General features: G+C 45.5%; 1 protein-coding gene across 1 annotated transcript in view; it reads left to right on the top strand.

The window, feature by feature from the left end:
- ASB3 (ankyrin repeat and SOCS box containing 3) overlaps positions 1-16985 on the top strand; it is a 151104-nt gene that overhangs the window by 130943 nt on the left and 3176 nt on the right. The window contains exon 9 of the mRNA XM_088477995.1: positions 4972-5105. Within this exon, the coding sequence (XP_088334121.1) occupies positions 4972-5105 (134 nt within the window). The remainder of the gene's footprint in view (positions 1-4971; positions 5106-16985) is intronic.

The raw sequence follows: 16985 nt of genomic DNA, 5'->3' as shown, positions 1-16985 counted from the left end.
GCTGAAGTTCTACATTTCAGCATTCAAGGGGCATTACTGAATTTTTACCTGCCTTGATGATATTACTGACAGTGTTTACTAAAATGCTACAAAGTAGTAGCACTATGTTTTCCAAACCCACCAGCTCTTCATGAAGTGCTTTCCAAAATGTGTTGTTATGGTGTATTTATAAACATTAAGAATTGATGATGATCAGCACATTGTGCTTTAGTGATTCTTTACCTATTGAATTGGGACTACGATGTGGGACAGAGGAGCTCCTTGATATCCACTACATGGCCAAAAATATGTGGACACCATTATATCACACTAATGTGCTTATTGAACTTCTCAATCCGAAACTATGGGCATTAATGGCATTAATATGGAATTGGCCCCCTTTTTGCTGTTATTAGAGTTTCCACTCTTCTGGGAAGGCTTTCCACTAGACTTTGGAACATGCCTTTGTGAATTCGTATCCATTCAGCCGCAAGAGCAATAGAGTTTGGGCACATATTTTGGGTGATAAAGCCTGGGTCACTGTCAGCGCTCACATTCATCCTAAATCTGTGTGTTGGGATTGAGGGTAGGGCTCTGTGTAGGCCAGTCACATTTTTCTTGCTGAAATAGGAAAGGGCCATCCCTAAACTGTTGCCACAATGTTGGGAGCGCACTATTCTTTAGAACATCATTTTATGCTGTAGTTTTCACATTTCCCTTCAATGGAAATAAGATTCCCAGGCTAACCCATTGAAAACAGCCCCAGACCATTATTCCTCCTCCACCAAACTATAGTGTGCAGAAAGCGTTCTTCCTCAGATACCCCAAACATAGATTTATCAGCCTGACTGCCAGATGATTCGTCACTCCAAGGAATGCGTTTCCACTGCTCCATTGACCAATGGCTTTGCACCACTCCAACAGACATTTGGCATTGCACATGTTGAGACTTGTGGAAGCCATGGAAACTGAATCCATGAAGCCCATGAGGAATAGTTCTTGTGCTACAATTGCTTGCAGATTCTATTTGGAGCTTGGTTGTAACTGTTGCACCTGAGGACAGACATGGCAGTCCCAAACTTGTGTAGTCTAAGGATGTGGCAGAGGTTGAGCCTCCTCCAATACTTTATGGGACTAGTTTGGGTGGAATAAACAGTCTCGATGTGTTCTCATCTTCATGACTTATTTCTGAAATCTCATAGGAGAAAATCATGAAAGTTGAACTTCAGGACCGAGCGTTCCATCATTGCAGCACATTTTACTGGAGGAACCACAAAGCTGAAGACCTAAGTGCTTATTCCATTTCTATGGGTCAATTCAAACACTGGAAAGTGGTTCTTCAAACACTTGTGGACACATTGGATGCAGAATGGATAAAAATGTTATTGCTGTTTGAGCCTAAGGAGTATATTTGTCAATTTGGGGGTATAGTAAATATTATATATGACTGTTTATCACAACCATATACAATCTTTTATTGACACACTATACCAGAAAAGAAAGTTCATGGGTCATCTAAGCACAGGGCCGTAACTAGGAGACTATTAGTGGTGCATTTGTGCAGCACCTTGAGAACAGCACCTGCACGTGGCTTGCAGGGAGTACGGTCCGGGGCCCTTGGACCCATGGGCCGGGGTACATTGCACACCTTGCACCCATTATAAATAGGTCTGTGGCTCAGGAACTGCAGCAGTTATTTAATCTTTAAGTTTGCTGATGTGCAAATAAAAACTTAGGATGAAGTATTTGTCTTTTGTTGTTGACATTGGGAAGTTTTGCTCTTATTTAACAGCCATCGAGAATGTTTATCCTGAAGGTGAACTGTAAATGAAAAATGCACCAACTAGAGGCATACAGCAGGTGCCCAAATCCCAAAATATACACAATCATGAATAGATATAAGATTTTACATAATAACAGGGCGCCAGTATGAAGCAAGCTGCAAGAACACTCTAAATACCCAAGATTATATGCATTATATACTTAACAAATGCAAAGTGTACTGTGCAACTCACCGATATTAAGCGTTTGCTGATCTAAATAAGGAAACACATTCTAAGTTGCTTTATGGTTTAGCTTCCCTAGGGGTTTAATTTACATTTTATTTTCGTTAGTTTTTTGTTTTATTTCCCTCTCCATTGTACTTGTGCGAGCTGCTGCAGTTCTTTCAGCGGTTTCTCGACAAACAACAGATTAATATTATTTTATTGGCCAACTGCAGAAAGTAATTAGAGCTCAGTGATCTATAGACATATTCAGTGCAAATAGAGTAGACAAATAAACTTGCTAATAGACCTGGAGTAGATGGTGGGAGATAGGAGCTGTGCTATATATAGCTGAACAAGCATCAGAAGGCATAAAGGATTAACAGCCCAGGCATCATCTGGAGCAAAATTTCCCCCGAGTCTGTAATATTACTTTCTAGATCATAAGGAAAGCTACACTGAGCAGCCCCCTCCGCTGATTCACAGGGCACGTCACAGCCCCCACCACTCTGGGCTCGCTTTAGCAAAGAGAAAGAAAATACTCAATTTCATAGAATGTGAAAATCTACCTGATTATATACAGTAGTGAGATTTGTTCATACAATTAAAATGAAATGGTTTAATTTGTTGTGTAAAACTATATACTGTAAAGTTTGTCACATTCATAGCAATCCCAACCGAAATGGAATTGGCTTTGTTTATTTTCCTAACTATTCAAGTACTATTATCAGGGAGGATCCTGGTGTTAGTGACCCCTTGTGGTGCAGTCACCTTAATACCACATATTAAATTGTAATGAACTGTATCTGCAATACTATTGTAATGAACTGTATCTGCAATGCTATGGGAGACCTCACACAGATCAAGTGCCGAAGGCAACTTTATTATAATATAACAATTGTAATGCGCTTACAAACATAACAAAGAGAGAGCAGAAGTAGGGTCCATCCTTTTTAATAGTTTCCTCCAAGTAGGTGAGCTGGAGAATACTCCTCTATACTTGTCAGATTGTACAAAGGGTTAATGGGTACACCCAGATACTGTAGTTCCATTTACGAAAATGTGAAATAGATGTAAATGTATTATAAAAACCGGCATAAATACATGTGAAGGAGTGTTACATGTATCAGTACAATTGGTTTTACACTTTCTTAACTGCACAGCACCATAATAGTGACTTAGTGAGCACATCTCAGTCTGTTTGCTCACTGAGCCATATCTCCCATTTGCACCTCTCTATACCTAGAGAGGTGGTGGAGAACGAGCAGGCTGACCCAACCCAAGTGGTCATCAGCACGAACTTTGCATTAGCTGATAAAAAAGAAAAAAAAATAGGAGGGTCATGTTAGTAAAATCTGGGTGGAGGAAGACATAAAAGTAAAATCTATTATGTAGGAGGTAGTGCAGCTTTAAGACAAGCTGTCTTTTTAAATAATATTCTGTTTCAGCATATGAGTTGAGATAAAAGCGCAGGAAAAGTTGTAAGTTGGAGCTATGTGTGCCCTAGGTTCCTGGCTTCTGTCTGGTGGACAGAAACTAATTGGCTACATTGATTGTCTGCGTGAGAGGCTGATATAAGGTGTTTCAGTTGCTAGTCTCAGTCTCTCACTACCTGGGGAACAGGCAGCAGGCCTGTTGAAATACACTGTGATTACTGGCTGTGAGTACTGTGGTAACACTGTTTTGTGAGAGGGACATTAGTACCCACCACTCTGAAAGAGAGAATCATTTTGTTTAGATAGAGCCGGTCAGGCTAGGCTTTTCTTTTATGTTTTATCTTTATGCTGCAAATAAAACTAGCTGCAGTTACTTGTACCAAGGCCCTGCACTGGTGTGCAACTTACTAGATGCTGTGTAAGAGTGCACCGTGTATTCCAGGAGACTGCATCCTTACCTCTGATCTTGTCACATAGTTCACAATAAAAGTACAAATGTTAAATACATTTGCAAGACACTATGGCCCGTATTCAATTTGGAGCGAAAAGTCAGTTGCCGGACTTTTTGCCATCATCGCGGGTTTTGGGTGCGAAAAAGTATCACGCTCGTCCCCGCTTATCCCCGTATTCAATTACAAAGTGGCGAAAACGGGACCCGGCGAAACTGAAATTGGGGAAAAGGTCTGTCAGTTTTGGGGAAATCAGCCTGACACCTCCCAACATATGCTCTGACATGGGGGTTCAGTATGGGTACCCCTGATTAGCCCTGCTGAAGGTATTTGGGGTCTTTGAATGGTCTCAATAGGCGCTATTTAGCGTCTTTCAGCAAGTGGTGAAGAATAACATTTTGCAACTTTTTTGGGGGAAAATAAGTATTCCCATCAAATTTGGGGTACATGAAAATGGGTGCAAGCATATTTTGAAGTTCCTAAAGTCAAGCATTAAATAGTGCCAAAAACGCACCTTCAAGCAAGCGCCTGCAATCAAAAATACACCTCCCCAATACTACCAGACACCCCCAAAAGCTATTTCGATAGTTTTTGAATTTGTACCTCCATTTTTTTTTTTCCGCCCATTTTTTTCAAAGTGATTTTTTGGGGTGTCCTTTGTGTTTTTTTGTGTTTTTTTACTCAATCAGCGTCAAGAGGGGTGTAAAATGGTTTTAAGGGGGGTTCCCACAATTTTGCACTCCAAAACCCCGATTCTGCACTTTTTTTCTGCCGGTTATTCATAGGCGAAACTTTTTCGCCTATTACATTGCATTGCGTTATGGGATAAATGAAATTGGCGAAAATGATGTCATCGGCGAAAAAGTATCGGCGAAACGGACTTTTCGCTCCAAATTGAATACGGCCCTATGTGTAAATACAATCCAGATATGCACAAAGGGCAGGGTATTGGCCGATTGGAACAATGCCCACATCCTGTTAATGTCCATTTAGGATTTAACACGTACTACTACTAAACAGAAAAAGCACGTATTTTCCAAACACTTGAGAAAAGCAGAGTTGTGCCAGTTTTTGCATCCACAGTGTGTTTCATTAGAGCTTGTTTTCCTTTGTGTTGTGCAGGATCCGTTCTGTAAATGATGACATTCTTAATTTGACTCTGGAGTTCAGTAATTGGAAGAGGCTCTCTGCAGATGTGGAGATGATCCTGTCCACCCACTCAGAACATTTCACCTGGATTCCGAAGAAGCATTTCTGTAAGCAAACAACTGTCATATAAATTCTCTATACCTCAGTTTATAGCGATTAGAGGGGGAAACAGCTCTTCAGGGCATTTACTGAAAGCTAGAACAGCACAGAATGAAATTAGATGTGTGAACTGCAAAAATAGAAACTTTCATTTTCTCCAAATAAAAACAATATTTCGCTGCATAGATGAATAAAGTGGAAATGTTTTCAGGTGTGCTGCTGTGGTAACCTAAGATGACTTGGGTTTAGGGTTGTAGTCTATATGCTGAATCATCCGTGTTCCATACATAAAGCCTTATGCAACAGTCTGCAATTTATGATCACGATTTGCTTGGTACATGACCTAAATAAATGTTTCTCTTTTCATTAAAAAAGCGATTGCATTACACCAACTTGACGGCCGGCAGGGGCGTTGAAACGATCTTATGTTTTTTTGGTAATAGAATTATCATAATGACCATCCCTCCAACTTCGGCAAACAACAAGATATGTTCCTATGCGCTCCAAAGGGAGTTACTATTATAGAATATTACAAACGTCCATAAACAATAGAGTCCATAAAACTTCGTAATGTCACTGCTATGGTGGTAATTCTCCTTCTTATTTTACATGCAACTACGTAAAGAGGAGCCACTTCTAAGGAATATATAAGAAAATAACTGGAGTAAAAGACCTACGGTGACTTATAATTCATAATTCTTTCACATTTTGGATACACATACTTTTACAGGTGGATATTTTGGCCACCCATACTCATCAGTGGATTGTTTTGAACAGTGACATTACAAAGTTTTATGGACTCTATTGTTTATGGATGTTTGTAATATTCTATAATAGTAACTCCCATTTGGAGCGCATAGGAACATTTCTTGTTGTTTGCCGATTTTGGGGTGATCTGTGATAATCACCATAGTTCCACTGCTGCACCATTTAACTTGGATCGCATTTGTTTAAATCTTTTTGTTTGCATCCTTCCAACTTACCTGTTGCTGGGCCACCGAAGCCCCTACCGGGTGGATGATGAAACGCGACCGGTAGCTACAGCTGAGCTGTGTCTGTGTCATGATGCAATCCCACAGCCTCTGGTTCCATGGTCGTCCAGGAGTCCCAGCAGCCCACAATGAGACTCTGCTTATCGCTGACGCTGCCCTCTGATTGGGTGGAGGCTGCTGCTGCTCACGCCCTTCTTCAGGAGCTCGGGGCTGCAGGCATTGGAAGCTGCAGAGCACACAGGGGATCTGGAGGAACTGCTGTCAGAGCCCCAGTCCCCTTCTGTCCTCGGCTACTTCACCAGTCTCCCTGGAGCCTTCCAGCACCAGGTAGACTGGTGAAGTAGCCGAGGAAAGCAGGGGGACGGGGTGCCCCCTTGTGTCCGCCCGTTTCGACGCCTTTGCTGGTCAATGGGGGGGGGCTGTTTAATTGCTGGCCGGGGTGGGGAGTGCCTGTATTTCCGTACACACTCTGTATACCACAACGAAGACATTTGTTTTTTGTGCGTTCTGGGCTACTTTTCACAAGAACATAGGTGCTGTTCAGGTGGATCGCATTTAACGGGCGCAAATAGCGAGATTTGCAGTCTTCGCATGCGCAGAAGTGAATTGACACATTTTTGCATATTTCTGGCCGATTCTAAATCGGATGGATCTCGGCCAGGACCTCTCTCTGTATGGATGAGGTGTGTCAGGGCGTGGACTGGGTATCAGCAGTGCGACGCACGGAACTGTTCTGTCTTGTCGGATTTTTGTGGGCATGTACCGTAACTAGAGTTCCGTGCGTACCTGGAAGGGAGGACAGATCTCTTGAACCTAGCAATGGGGCTGATGCACGGGCCGATGTTGATGGTTGCGGCTGTGGACGGGAAATCAGCGGTGGCGCGGTTTACAGCTTGAAGCCACACAGATGCTCACATTAGCCCTGTGGAACCAATAGCATAAGGTAGTAAATCAGGCTTCAGCAGCATCGCACAAAACCAGCCGCTGTGCATCTAACAAAGGAATTAGGGCCTGATTCAGAGCCGCTCGCTCTGAATCAGGACGGCCGCATGTTTTTTTAAAACATGCCTCCTGGCCGCTCGCTAAGCTGTGGGTGACCACCCACAGCTTTTGCAAGCGGCCAAGTGATGGTCGCGACCATCGGGCTTGCGACGAGACCCTTGTGGTAGGGTCTCGTCTGCCGCAAGCCCCAGTGAGCTTCCGGCTCTAATAGAGCCGGAAACTCACTACTGACATCACTGGTGATGTCAGTAGGGCCGCCCACAAACGGCAGGCGTTCCTTCAGGAACGCCTCCATTTGTCCAGCCACCCCCCCCCTCCCTGCCTACAAAACGGGGCAAGGTGTTGATCAACATCGACAGCCGCTCCGTTTGGGGCTTGCGCACACGCCGTGCGTGCACTGCCCGGCCAATCGACCCGCTTGCGAGCGGGTCTGAATCAAGCCCTTAGCCCCATAGCTGTTATTCAATGGGAGCCTGTGATGACCATGCTCCTTGTGAATTGGTATTGATGCAATCCTGGGAACATCGGTTCACCACACAAAACTGTTTTCTTGCTAAAGATGTGTCCTTATACATCTTTGCTGCTTTCGCGTTTAAAAGCCCCTCTCGGCGCACCAGGTTCCGTCAGACTCTACTAGCACCGGACGTCTTTTTTCCATCTTTTTTCCCAGAAAATATGACTAAGTCGCAGTGTGATGAGACAGGACACACCAGGAGACTGTGCTGATTCATTTGATATGCAACACTTGTATATCTGTGCGCGACTGAGTCTCTGAATCTGTATACAGAGTGCTAGCAGAATAGCACAGGACCCGGCAGCTCACTCACAAGTCGCGCTGCGCGGCGTATTGAGGCTAAATGTACGAGGACACATTTGTATGTGTGCAGACGATTCGCTCCCTTTAAGACGGAAACTTCTGCTAAACAACCTTGAAAGTTTTTCCAAACTGCTCAGGTTAAAACTAGGATGGAAAGAAACTATTGTTGCTTTATGTATTTTATTTTACTGTCCATCTCCGACAGACTTTATAAATGATTTTCAATGTTTCCTGTCCAGTACATAAAGTTAGTGAGGAGTTGTAGCTTGTTTAACAAGCCTGAGAACCATAAACCCCTGGCTGCTATCAGGTCACACTGTGACTGCCGAGTTTAACACTGTGTAATACCTGCAACAGTCTCATCACGACTTTATAAAATGTGTTCAGATTGTAATAATGAAGAAGAAAAAAAACATTGAAGTCTAGAAAGAAAAAGGATAATCCTGATGTAAAATATGCATTGAAGAGATGATGGATCTAGCAAACGCCTGTGTAGCCTGGTAGCAGTGTCATGCAAGGATAAAGGTGAATACAGAGAGATGCTTTGTCTGGCGCCTTCTCAACCACAAACGTTGAAGATAATTGAAAGTAGCAGCATCCAGGATCCGGCATCCTTGGTGTTTACAATACAAATGTTAATGGGTGCAGTCAAATCCCACATTGGCAGTTTAATAAATTAATTTAGATGATACCACAACCAATATTATTTATGTTATGTTTCATTGCTTTACATCTGATTTCTCACACTCGCTTTAGATTTTATACTGCAATATATACAGATGTGTCCTTACAGATCTGTACTGCAGTTGTGCCAAAAAGCCCATCTTGGTGCGACAGGTCCCGTGAGACACTGCTAGTGCCGGGTGTCTTTTTGCATTTTTTAAGTCGCAATGCAATGTCACTAGGACGCAAGAGCAGACTGTGTAGATTAGTTTGATAGGTGACACTACTATATCTGAGTGCGACTGAGTATCTGAATCTGTATACAAAGTGCTAAAATGTAGAGGCCGCAGCTTGTTTCGTTCCAAGTTCCGTTGTGCTTCATACACAGACACAGGTGCTCACGGAAGACACCCGGTGCTAGCACAGTCTCATGGGACCTGGCGCACCCAGAGGGGCTTTTTGGTGCACAAAAAAAAGACGTCCAACGCTAGCAGAGATGCACAGGCAAGTGGCGCTGCATGGCGTATTGAAGCTAGATGTATGAGGACACATCTGTATATATTGGTTGTAAGAATAACTTAATTCACCATTGCTTAAATTGTTCTACTCCATCAGGCAATATGGGATGTAGTAATTATGTAGGCAATAACCATGTCAGCATTCAGAATGTCGACATTAGGTTTAGTTTGCAGGATGGGAGGATTAGACACTATGAGGAGGTTAGGGTTATGTTACAGGTGGTGGGGGGGAGGCGAGGGCAAATCACTGGAGGAAGTGTGTAGGGGTTAGAGATAGAGGGTCTGTACTTTCCAGAACGCCGCTCCGTCATATGACTGCGCCGGAAGTGACACTCACATGGCTACCAGGACCTGGAAGGAGCCACTGCAGCCTTCGGGAGCAGGTACGTCACCACTGGGCTACCAGGGATGATATATCAAAATTCTAACATGTCGACATTTCATCAGTGTCTACATGATGAACATTTTGACCATAGCGACATGTCAGCATATCATACCACACCAACATAACATACTACACCGGAATATCATACCACACCAATGCAACTACAGTATATTGATATTTTTATGTATTTCTGCAACATTTACTATATTTCCTGAGATTAGTTTCAATGTAGCTTACCTATCCTATTGGATACAGCACAGTTTAGCTCTACTCACTGTACTCAATATAACGTGTCTACACAGTTTTGTGTTGTGTCCAAGGGAAATTATTATTTAAAGGAACAACTGGATGCTAGCAAATGTGACCTATATTTGGCCATAAATCCTTCACGCTAACATTGCTCAGACAAGACCTCCTGTCACTCACATGCTAGTGACGCATCAGCCAATGGACACCCTTCCTGCCCTATTTGACACAACTGAGTGACCCGCCTTTGTACCACCACTAGACTGCCACCTTCTTTTGGCATGTCGCCCCTTGGGACACCACAGAACACCCACCCCTATGGTACGCAGGATTAGTTCCCTGGGTAAAATAATTCTTTGGACTATCTAGGCTGGTGATAGTAGATCTATACCACCTCACCGTCAAGAGTAATTCAGCGGCTGGAGGGCTGATGCCAATTTAATCCGCTACTTGGGCCATCACACCTCAGGGGTGTAAGGCAAGAGAAGCGTGGCAGAGGTTGGTGTAGCGAGACACCTGTCAGGAATCTGCCTGAGAACGTCAGTTACTCAACGCAGTGCCAGCTTCCCCTGATCAGCCGTGTGGTCCGACGCCAGGTGCAGCGGTGGGTAGCACTCTAAGTATTCTCCTGAGGGACTTCCACGTGATTCTCCATTGTGGAGTTCCCGCGGCTACAGTCATGGGCGCAGCCATGTTGCCTTTCTCACCTGACTGGACTTTCCTCCAATGGAAGCCTTACTGTCACTCAGCTGACTCTTTCCTCCAATGACCAGCTACCTTAGGGTATAAAGCAAGACTCCGGGAACAGGAATTCACCTGAACAACTTCTTTACTTCCAGTTGCTGCTTGCACCGGATCGCTGTACCAGGCTCCACGCTGTGTATATCTCCAATGCAATCTCATCGATCTCGGCTGATATTCTCAGGTGTGCTTTCATCAATCTCATCTGATATTCTCTAGTGATACTTAACTCTCTACTGATACTCTCCAGTGACATTCAACATAGGCCCCTACCAATATTCTCCAGTGATATTCAACAATGGTCCCTACTGATATTCTCCAGTGACATTCAAAATCGGTCCCTACCAATATTCTAAAGTAATACCCAACTTCAGTTGTCCGATAATCTCCAGTGAAAACCAATATCGCTTGCTACCGATATTCTCCAGTGACATCCTACATTGGTTCCTATCTACTATCTCCAGTGATACCATATTAATCTCTTCCACGATATTGGGTCTACATTCTAGCCACCTAGTTGCCATCCATCTTCCCCTGTCCTTTGCTAGTTTCTGGGTACCTAACCAGGGGGCCGCGACCTGCTCATTGGGCGCTATGAAAACCATATCCTAAGGGGGGGGGGTCACTGGTGAAGACCACCAGTGAGTTAGACCCCGTGCCTCTGGTCAGGTCTCGCCAACACCCGGAAGTAGCCGATGAGGAGGTCCTATATTCTTCTTCCTCATCTGCTGCTGTCTCACCTAGTTACCCCGACTACCAGTCCTCCGACTGAAGATCTCAAGGTCCAGGTGTTACGATTCCCACACGGTGATAGGATCGCTACGAGGACTAGTGGAATTATGCTGCAGAGAGATGGTACAAACAGCGACAGTTCATTATGGTCTGAGGAGTGTCTCGGGACTATATAGCAGCTGGGTCAACCGACAAATAGTGACTGGACAGTGACTATAGCTGCCAGGCAGAAGTACCAGGACTGTGGTATGCAGGATACAAGACAAGACAGGCAAGATTGGACTGAAAAGGACAAGACAGTAAAAACTGGACAAACAAGGACAAGACAGGCAAAACAGGACTAGAGGGCTGAGGTGCAACTTGAGACAGGACGGTGCAGCCTTAAGGGCTTTGGTGCGACTTGAGACAGGACTTTAAGGCAGTGGTATGACTTGAGACCGGACGGTACAGCCTTGAGGGCTGAGGTACAACTTGAGACCGGACTTGAAGACAGAAGTGACTTGAACTGGACAATGCGGACTTGAGGCCCATGGCGTGATTGGAACCAGGTGATACGGGCGAGGTGCATCTGGAACAATACAGGAAACAGGTGAACTTGACACGGCAGGAATATAGCCTGGAAGCAGCAAGAATGAGAACACTGCAGACAGACTCTGGTGGACACAAAAAATACACAGCTTAGCAGGACTGAGGTATGAAGCTGCTACAGGCAGCAGCAAGGTATGATGCACGGGTGCTGGAGAACAAAGATATGTATTGGACACTGGGGAAATTACTCCATAAACAGGAACTGTGGTACAAGGCGAAACTGGCTAAGACTCAGTCTTCTAAGCCTAGACAAAAATACTCGCAGGACGACAGACAGTATAACCGGCCTGGAGTGCAGGGCTGGCTGTAACTTATGAGATGCAGGATCCAATCAGAGCCATTCCCTGCACAGAGCTTTTCCTAATGACAGGCTAGTGTGCACCTGAGCTGCACACAGACAGATGATGATTAGTGAGCACCTGAGACAAAACACACAGACAGACAGGAATGACAGGCTATGAGCTAAACACAGACAAGACAGGATTCCAGCTACCTGCAACAGTCGGAACAAGGACAGGACATGATGCAGTGTCCCAGTCGCAACTATGGCTGGGACCTGCCACCAAGATTATCCGATACCCGCGGATCCTAACACCAGGTTGTGACAACACCCACCAAATGGAGAGCAAGGCAGGAGGAAAGTAGAGAGAGGTATAGTAGGGTGGCACAGAATGGGGTGGAAGAGAGTTACGGAGCAGGGAATGGAGAGACTTTGGGAGTAGGAAGGTTTATTACCTGGCAGTGTTATAATGACTAATTATGTGAAAATCACAAAAGTAAATAACAAAACGATAAAGCACTGGATTAATTAGACTATACAGCAGATCCTATACAAACCATTAGAATAGAAGTTGCACGAAGGTGGAATAACTGCATTTATATTAGGGGTGAGCGGGTTCGGATTTCTGAAATCCGAACCCCCCCGAGCCCCCCCGATCCGAGTCCGATCCGAGTCAGGCTCGACTTTTCCCGCCTGACTCGGATTCTGAAATCGAGGCAAAACGTCATCTTCCCGCCTTCCGAGTCTCGCGGGTTTTGGATCCTATATAAGGTACCCACGTCGGCGCCATTTTCTCACTCGGCTGTGGACAGTGAAGAGGGAGGGTGGGAGTTAGGGCTGTGTAGTGTAGTGTAGTGTAGTGCTGCTGTTGTCCACTACTTCAAAGTCCATAGGGGCTGGCTGTGTTGTGCTGTGCTGCTGTTGTTAATAGGGGCTGTGTCCACTACTTCAAAGTCCATAGGGGCTGGCTGGACTGTGTTGTGCAGTCAGTTCTCCATAGGGGCTGTGTCCACTCCAAAGTCCTGTGCAGTGTCCCAGTCCTAAAGAGGTGCTGTAGTGTTGTCCAGGGGGTGCTCTGTCCATCAGGGGTGCTCCCCCCAAGTGCTAAAAATATAATATATTTTCTGTGTTTGTGAATTGTGTGTGCAGTAGCCGCACGTGCATCAACAAAGTAGTGCCAAGCGTGCGCCTGTGTCATAAGTAAAGGGCCGGCTGGCTTGACCGTTAAAGGGTGCTGTAACCCCCGAAAGTACACTCCAGTCCAAACCAAAAAAAAATTATTTTCTGTGTTTGTGAATTGTGTGCGCAGTAGCCGCACGTGCATCAACAAAGTAGTGCCAAGCGTGCGCCTGTGTCATAAGTAAAGGGCCGGCTGGCTTGACCGTTAAGGGTGCTGTAACCCCCGAAAGTACACTCCAGTCCAAACCAAAAAAAAAATTATTTTCTGTGTTTGTGAATTGTGTGCGCAGTAGCCGCACGTGCATCAACAAAGTAGTGCCAAGCGTGCGCCTGTGTCATAAGTAAAGGGCCGGCTGGCTTGACCGTTAAGGGTGCTGTAACCCCCGAAAGTACACTCCAGTCCAAACCAAAAAAAAAATTATTTTCTGTGTTTGTGAATTGTGTGCGCAGTAGCCGCACGTGCATCAACACAGTAGTGCCAAGCGTGCGCCTGTGTCATAAGTAAAGGGCCGGCTGGCTTGACCGTTAAGGGTGCTGTAACCCCCGAAAGTACACTCCAGTCCAAACCAAAAAAAAATTATTTTCTGTGTTTGTGAATTGTGTGCGCAGTAGCCGCACGTGCATCAACAAAGTAGTGCCAAGCGTGCGCCTGTGTCATAAGTAAAGGGCCGGCTGGCTTGACCGTTAAGGGTGCTGTAACCCCCGAAAGTACACTCCAGTCCAAACCAAAAAAAAAATTATTTTCTGTGTTTGTGAATTGTGTGCGCAGTAGCCGCACGTGCATCAACAAAGTAGTGCCAAGCGTGCGCCTGTGTCATAAGTAAAGGGCCGGCTATCTTGACCGTTAAGGGTGCTGTAACCCCCGAAAGTACACTCCAGTCCAAACCAAAAAAAAAATTATTTTCTGTGTTTGTGAATTGTGTGCGCAGTAGCCGCACGTGCATCAACAAAGTAGTGCCAAGCGTGCGCCTGTGTCATAAGTAAAGGGCCGGCTGGCTTGACCGTTAAGGGTGCTGTAACCCCCGAAAGTACACTCCAGTCCAAACCAAAAAAAAAATTATTTTCTGTGTTTGTGAATTGTGTGCGCAGTAGCCGCACGTGCATCAACACAGTAGTGCCAAGCGTGCGCCTGTGTCATAAGTAAAGGGCCGGCTGGCTTGACCGTTAAGGGTGCTGTAACCCCCGAAAGTACACTCCAGTCCAAACCAAAAAAAAATTATTTTCTGTGTTTGTGAATTGTGTGCGCAGTAGCCGCACGTGCATCAACAAAGTAGTGCCAAGCGTGCGCCTGTGTCATAAGTAAAGGGCCGGCTGGCTTGACCGTTAAGGGTGCTGTAACCCCCGAAAGTACACTCCAGTCCAAACCAAAAAAAAAATTATTTTCTGTGTTTGTGAATTGTGTGCGCAGTAGCCGCACGTGCATCAACAAAGTAGTGCCAAGCGTGCGCCTGTGTCATAAGTAAAGGGCCGGCTATCTTGACCGTTAAGGGTGCTGTAACCCCCGAAAGTACACTCCAGTCCAAACCAAAAAAAAAATTATTTTCTGTGTTTGTGAATTGTGTGCGCAGTAGCCGCACGTGCATCAACAAAGTAGTGCCAAGCGTGCGCCTGTGTCATAAGTAAAGGGCCGGCTGGCTTGACCGTTAAAGGGTGCTGTAACCCACAAAGTACACTCCAGTCCAAACCAAAAAAAAAATTATTTTCTGTGTTTGTGAATTGTGTGCGCAGTAGCCGCACGTGCATCAACAAAGTAGTGCCAAGCGTGCGCCTGTGTCATAAGTAAAGGGCCGGCTGGCTTGACCGTTAAAGGGTGCTGTAACCCACAAAGTACACTCCAGTCCAAACCCAAAAAAAAATTATTTTCTGTGTTTAGCCGCACGTATATATCAAATCGATATAACATAAATGGAGGACCAAACTTTCTCCGATAAAAATAAAATAGAGAAAGATCAAGAACCACTTCCTCCTAGTGCTGAAGCTGCTGCCACTAGTCATGACATAGACGATAACATGCCATCAACGTCGTCTGCCAAGGCCGATGCCCAATGTCATAGTAGAGGGCACATACAATCCCAAATGGCAAAGTTCAGGAAAATGACCTTGAAAAAGACATTTAAATCAGCTGAAGAGAAACGTAAACTTGCCAATATGCCATTTACGACACGGAGTGGCAAGGAACGGCTAAGGTCGATCCCTAGTATGTTCATGACTAGTGGTTCAGCTTCACATGACGATGGAAGCCCTCCTCCCACTAAAAAAATCAAAAGAGTTAAGCTGGCAAAAGCACAGCGAAGAACTGTGCTTTCTAAGAAGATATCACAAATCCCCAAGGAGAGTCCAAGTGTGGTGGTGGTTGCGATGCCTGACCTTCCCAGCACTGGACGGGAAGAGGTGGCTCTTTCCACCATTTGCACGCCCCCTGCAAGTGCTGAAAGGAGCACCCACAGTCCACTTGCTGATATGCAAATTGAAGATGTCACTGTTGAAGTACAACAGGATGAGGATACTGGTGTAGCTGGCGCTGAGGAGGAAGTTGGCGAGGAGGATTCTGATGGTGATGTGGTTTGTTTAAATCAGGCTCCGGGGGAGACAGTTGTTGTCCGTGGGATGAAAAAGCCCATCACGGTCATGCCTGGGCAGAAGACCAAACATTCCACCTCTTTGGTCTGGCAATATTTCTATCCAAATCCGGACAACAACTGTCTTGCCATATGTACCATATGTAAAGGTGAAATAAGTAGGGGTAGGGACGTCAACCACCTAGGAACATCCTCCCTTATACGGCACCTGCAGCGCGTTCATAAAAAGTTACTGTCAAATTCAGAAACTTTGGCTAAGACCGTAAGCAGTCCAGGGACACCTAAATCCCGTTGTCCTGTTGTATCCAAGCGCCTGCAAACCACACCATCAACTCCCTCCTCGTCAATTTCCTCCTTAGTTAGGATCGGAAGTAGTCCTGCAGGCCATGTCACTGGCATGACTGACTCTCCTATCCGGGATTCCTCCGGAGGATCCTGCATTGCTACGCCTACTGCTGCCGCTGCTGCTGTTGCTGCTGCTGGGAGTCGTTCATCATCCCAGAGAGGAAGTAGGAACACCACTACTTTTACTAAACAATTGACCCTCCAACAGTCCTTAGCGAGGAGGATGAAGTACGACAGCAGTCATCCTGAAGCAAAACGTATAACTGAGGCCTTGACTGCTATGTTGGTGTTAGACGTGCGTCCGGTATCCGCCATTAGTGCAGTGGGATTTAGACAATTGATGGAGGTAGTGTGTCCCCGGTTCCAAATCCCGTCTAGATTCCACTTCACTAGGCAGGCGATACCGAGACTGTACAGAAACGTCAGAAAAAGTGTCCTCAGTGTCCTGAAAAATGCCGTTGTACACAATGTCCACTTAACCACGGACATGTGGACAAGTGGAACAGGGCAGACTAAGGACTATATGACTGTGACAGCCCACTGGGTAGATGCATCACCTTACGCAGCAACAGCAGCAGCGTCACCAGTAGCAGCATCTCAGAAATGCCAGCTCGTTACAAGGCAGGCTACGCTGTGTATCACCGGTTTCAGTAAGAGGCACACCGCCGACAACCTCTTAGAGAAACTGAGGGAAATCATCGCCCAGTGGCTTACCCCACTTAGACTCTCCTGGGGATTTGTGATATCTGACAACGCCACCAATATTGTGCGGGCATTACATCTGGGCAAATTCCAGCACGTCCCATGTTTTGCTCACACAA

The sequence above is a fragment of the Taudactylus pleione genome, unplaced genomic scaffold, assembly GCF_031769625.1.
Source record: "Taudactylus pleione unplaced genomic scaffold, aTauple2 ptg000206l, whole genome shotgun sequence".
NCBI lineage: Eukaryota > Metazoa > Chordata > Amphibia > Anura > Myobatrachidae > Taudactylus > Taudactylus pleione.
The sequence above is the reverse complement of the archived record's forward strand: the minus strand, read 5'-3'. Positions and strand labels throughout refer to the sequence as shown.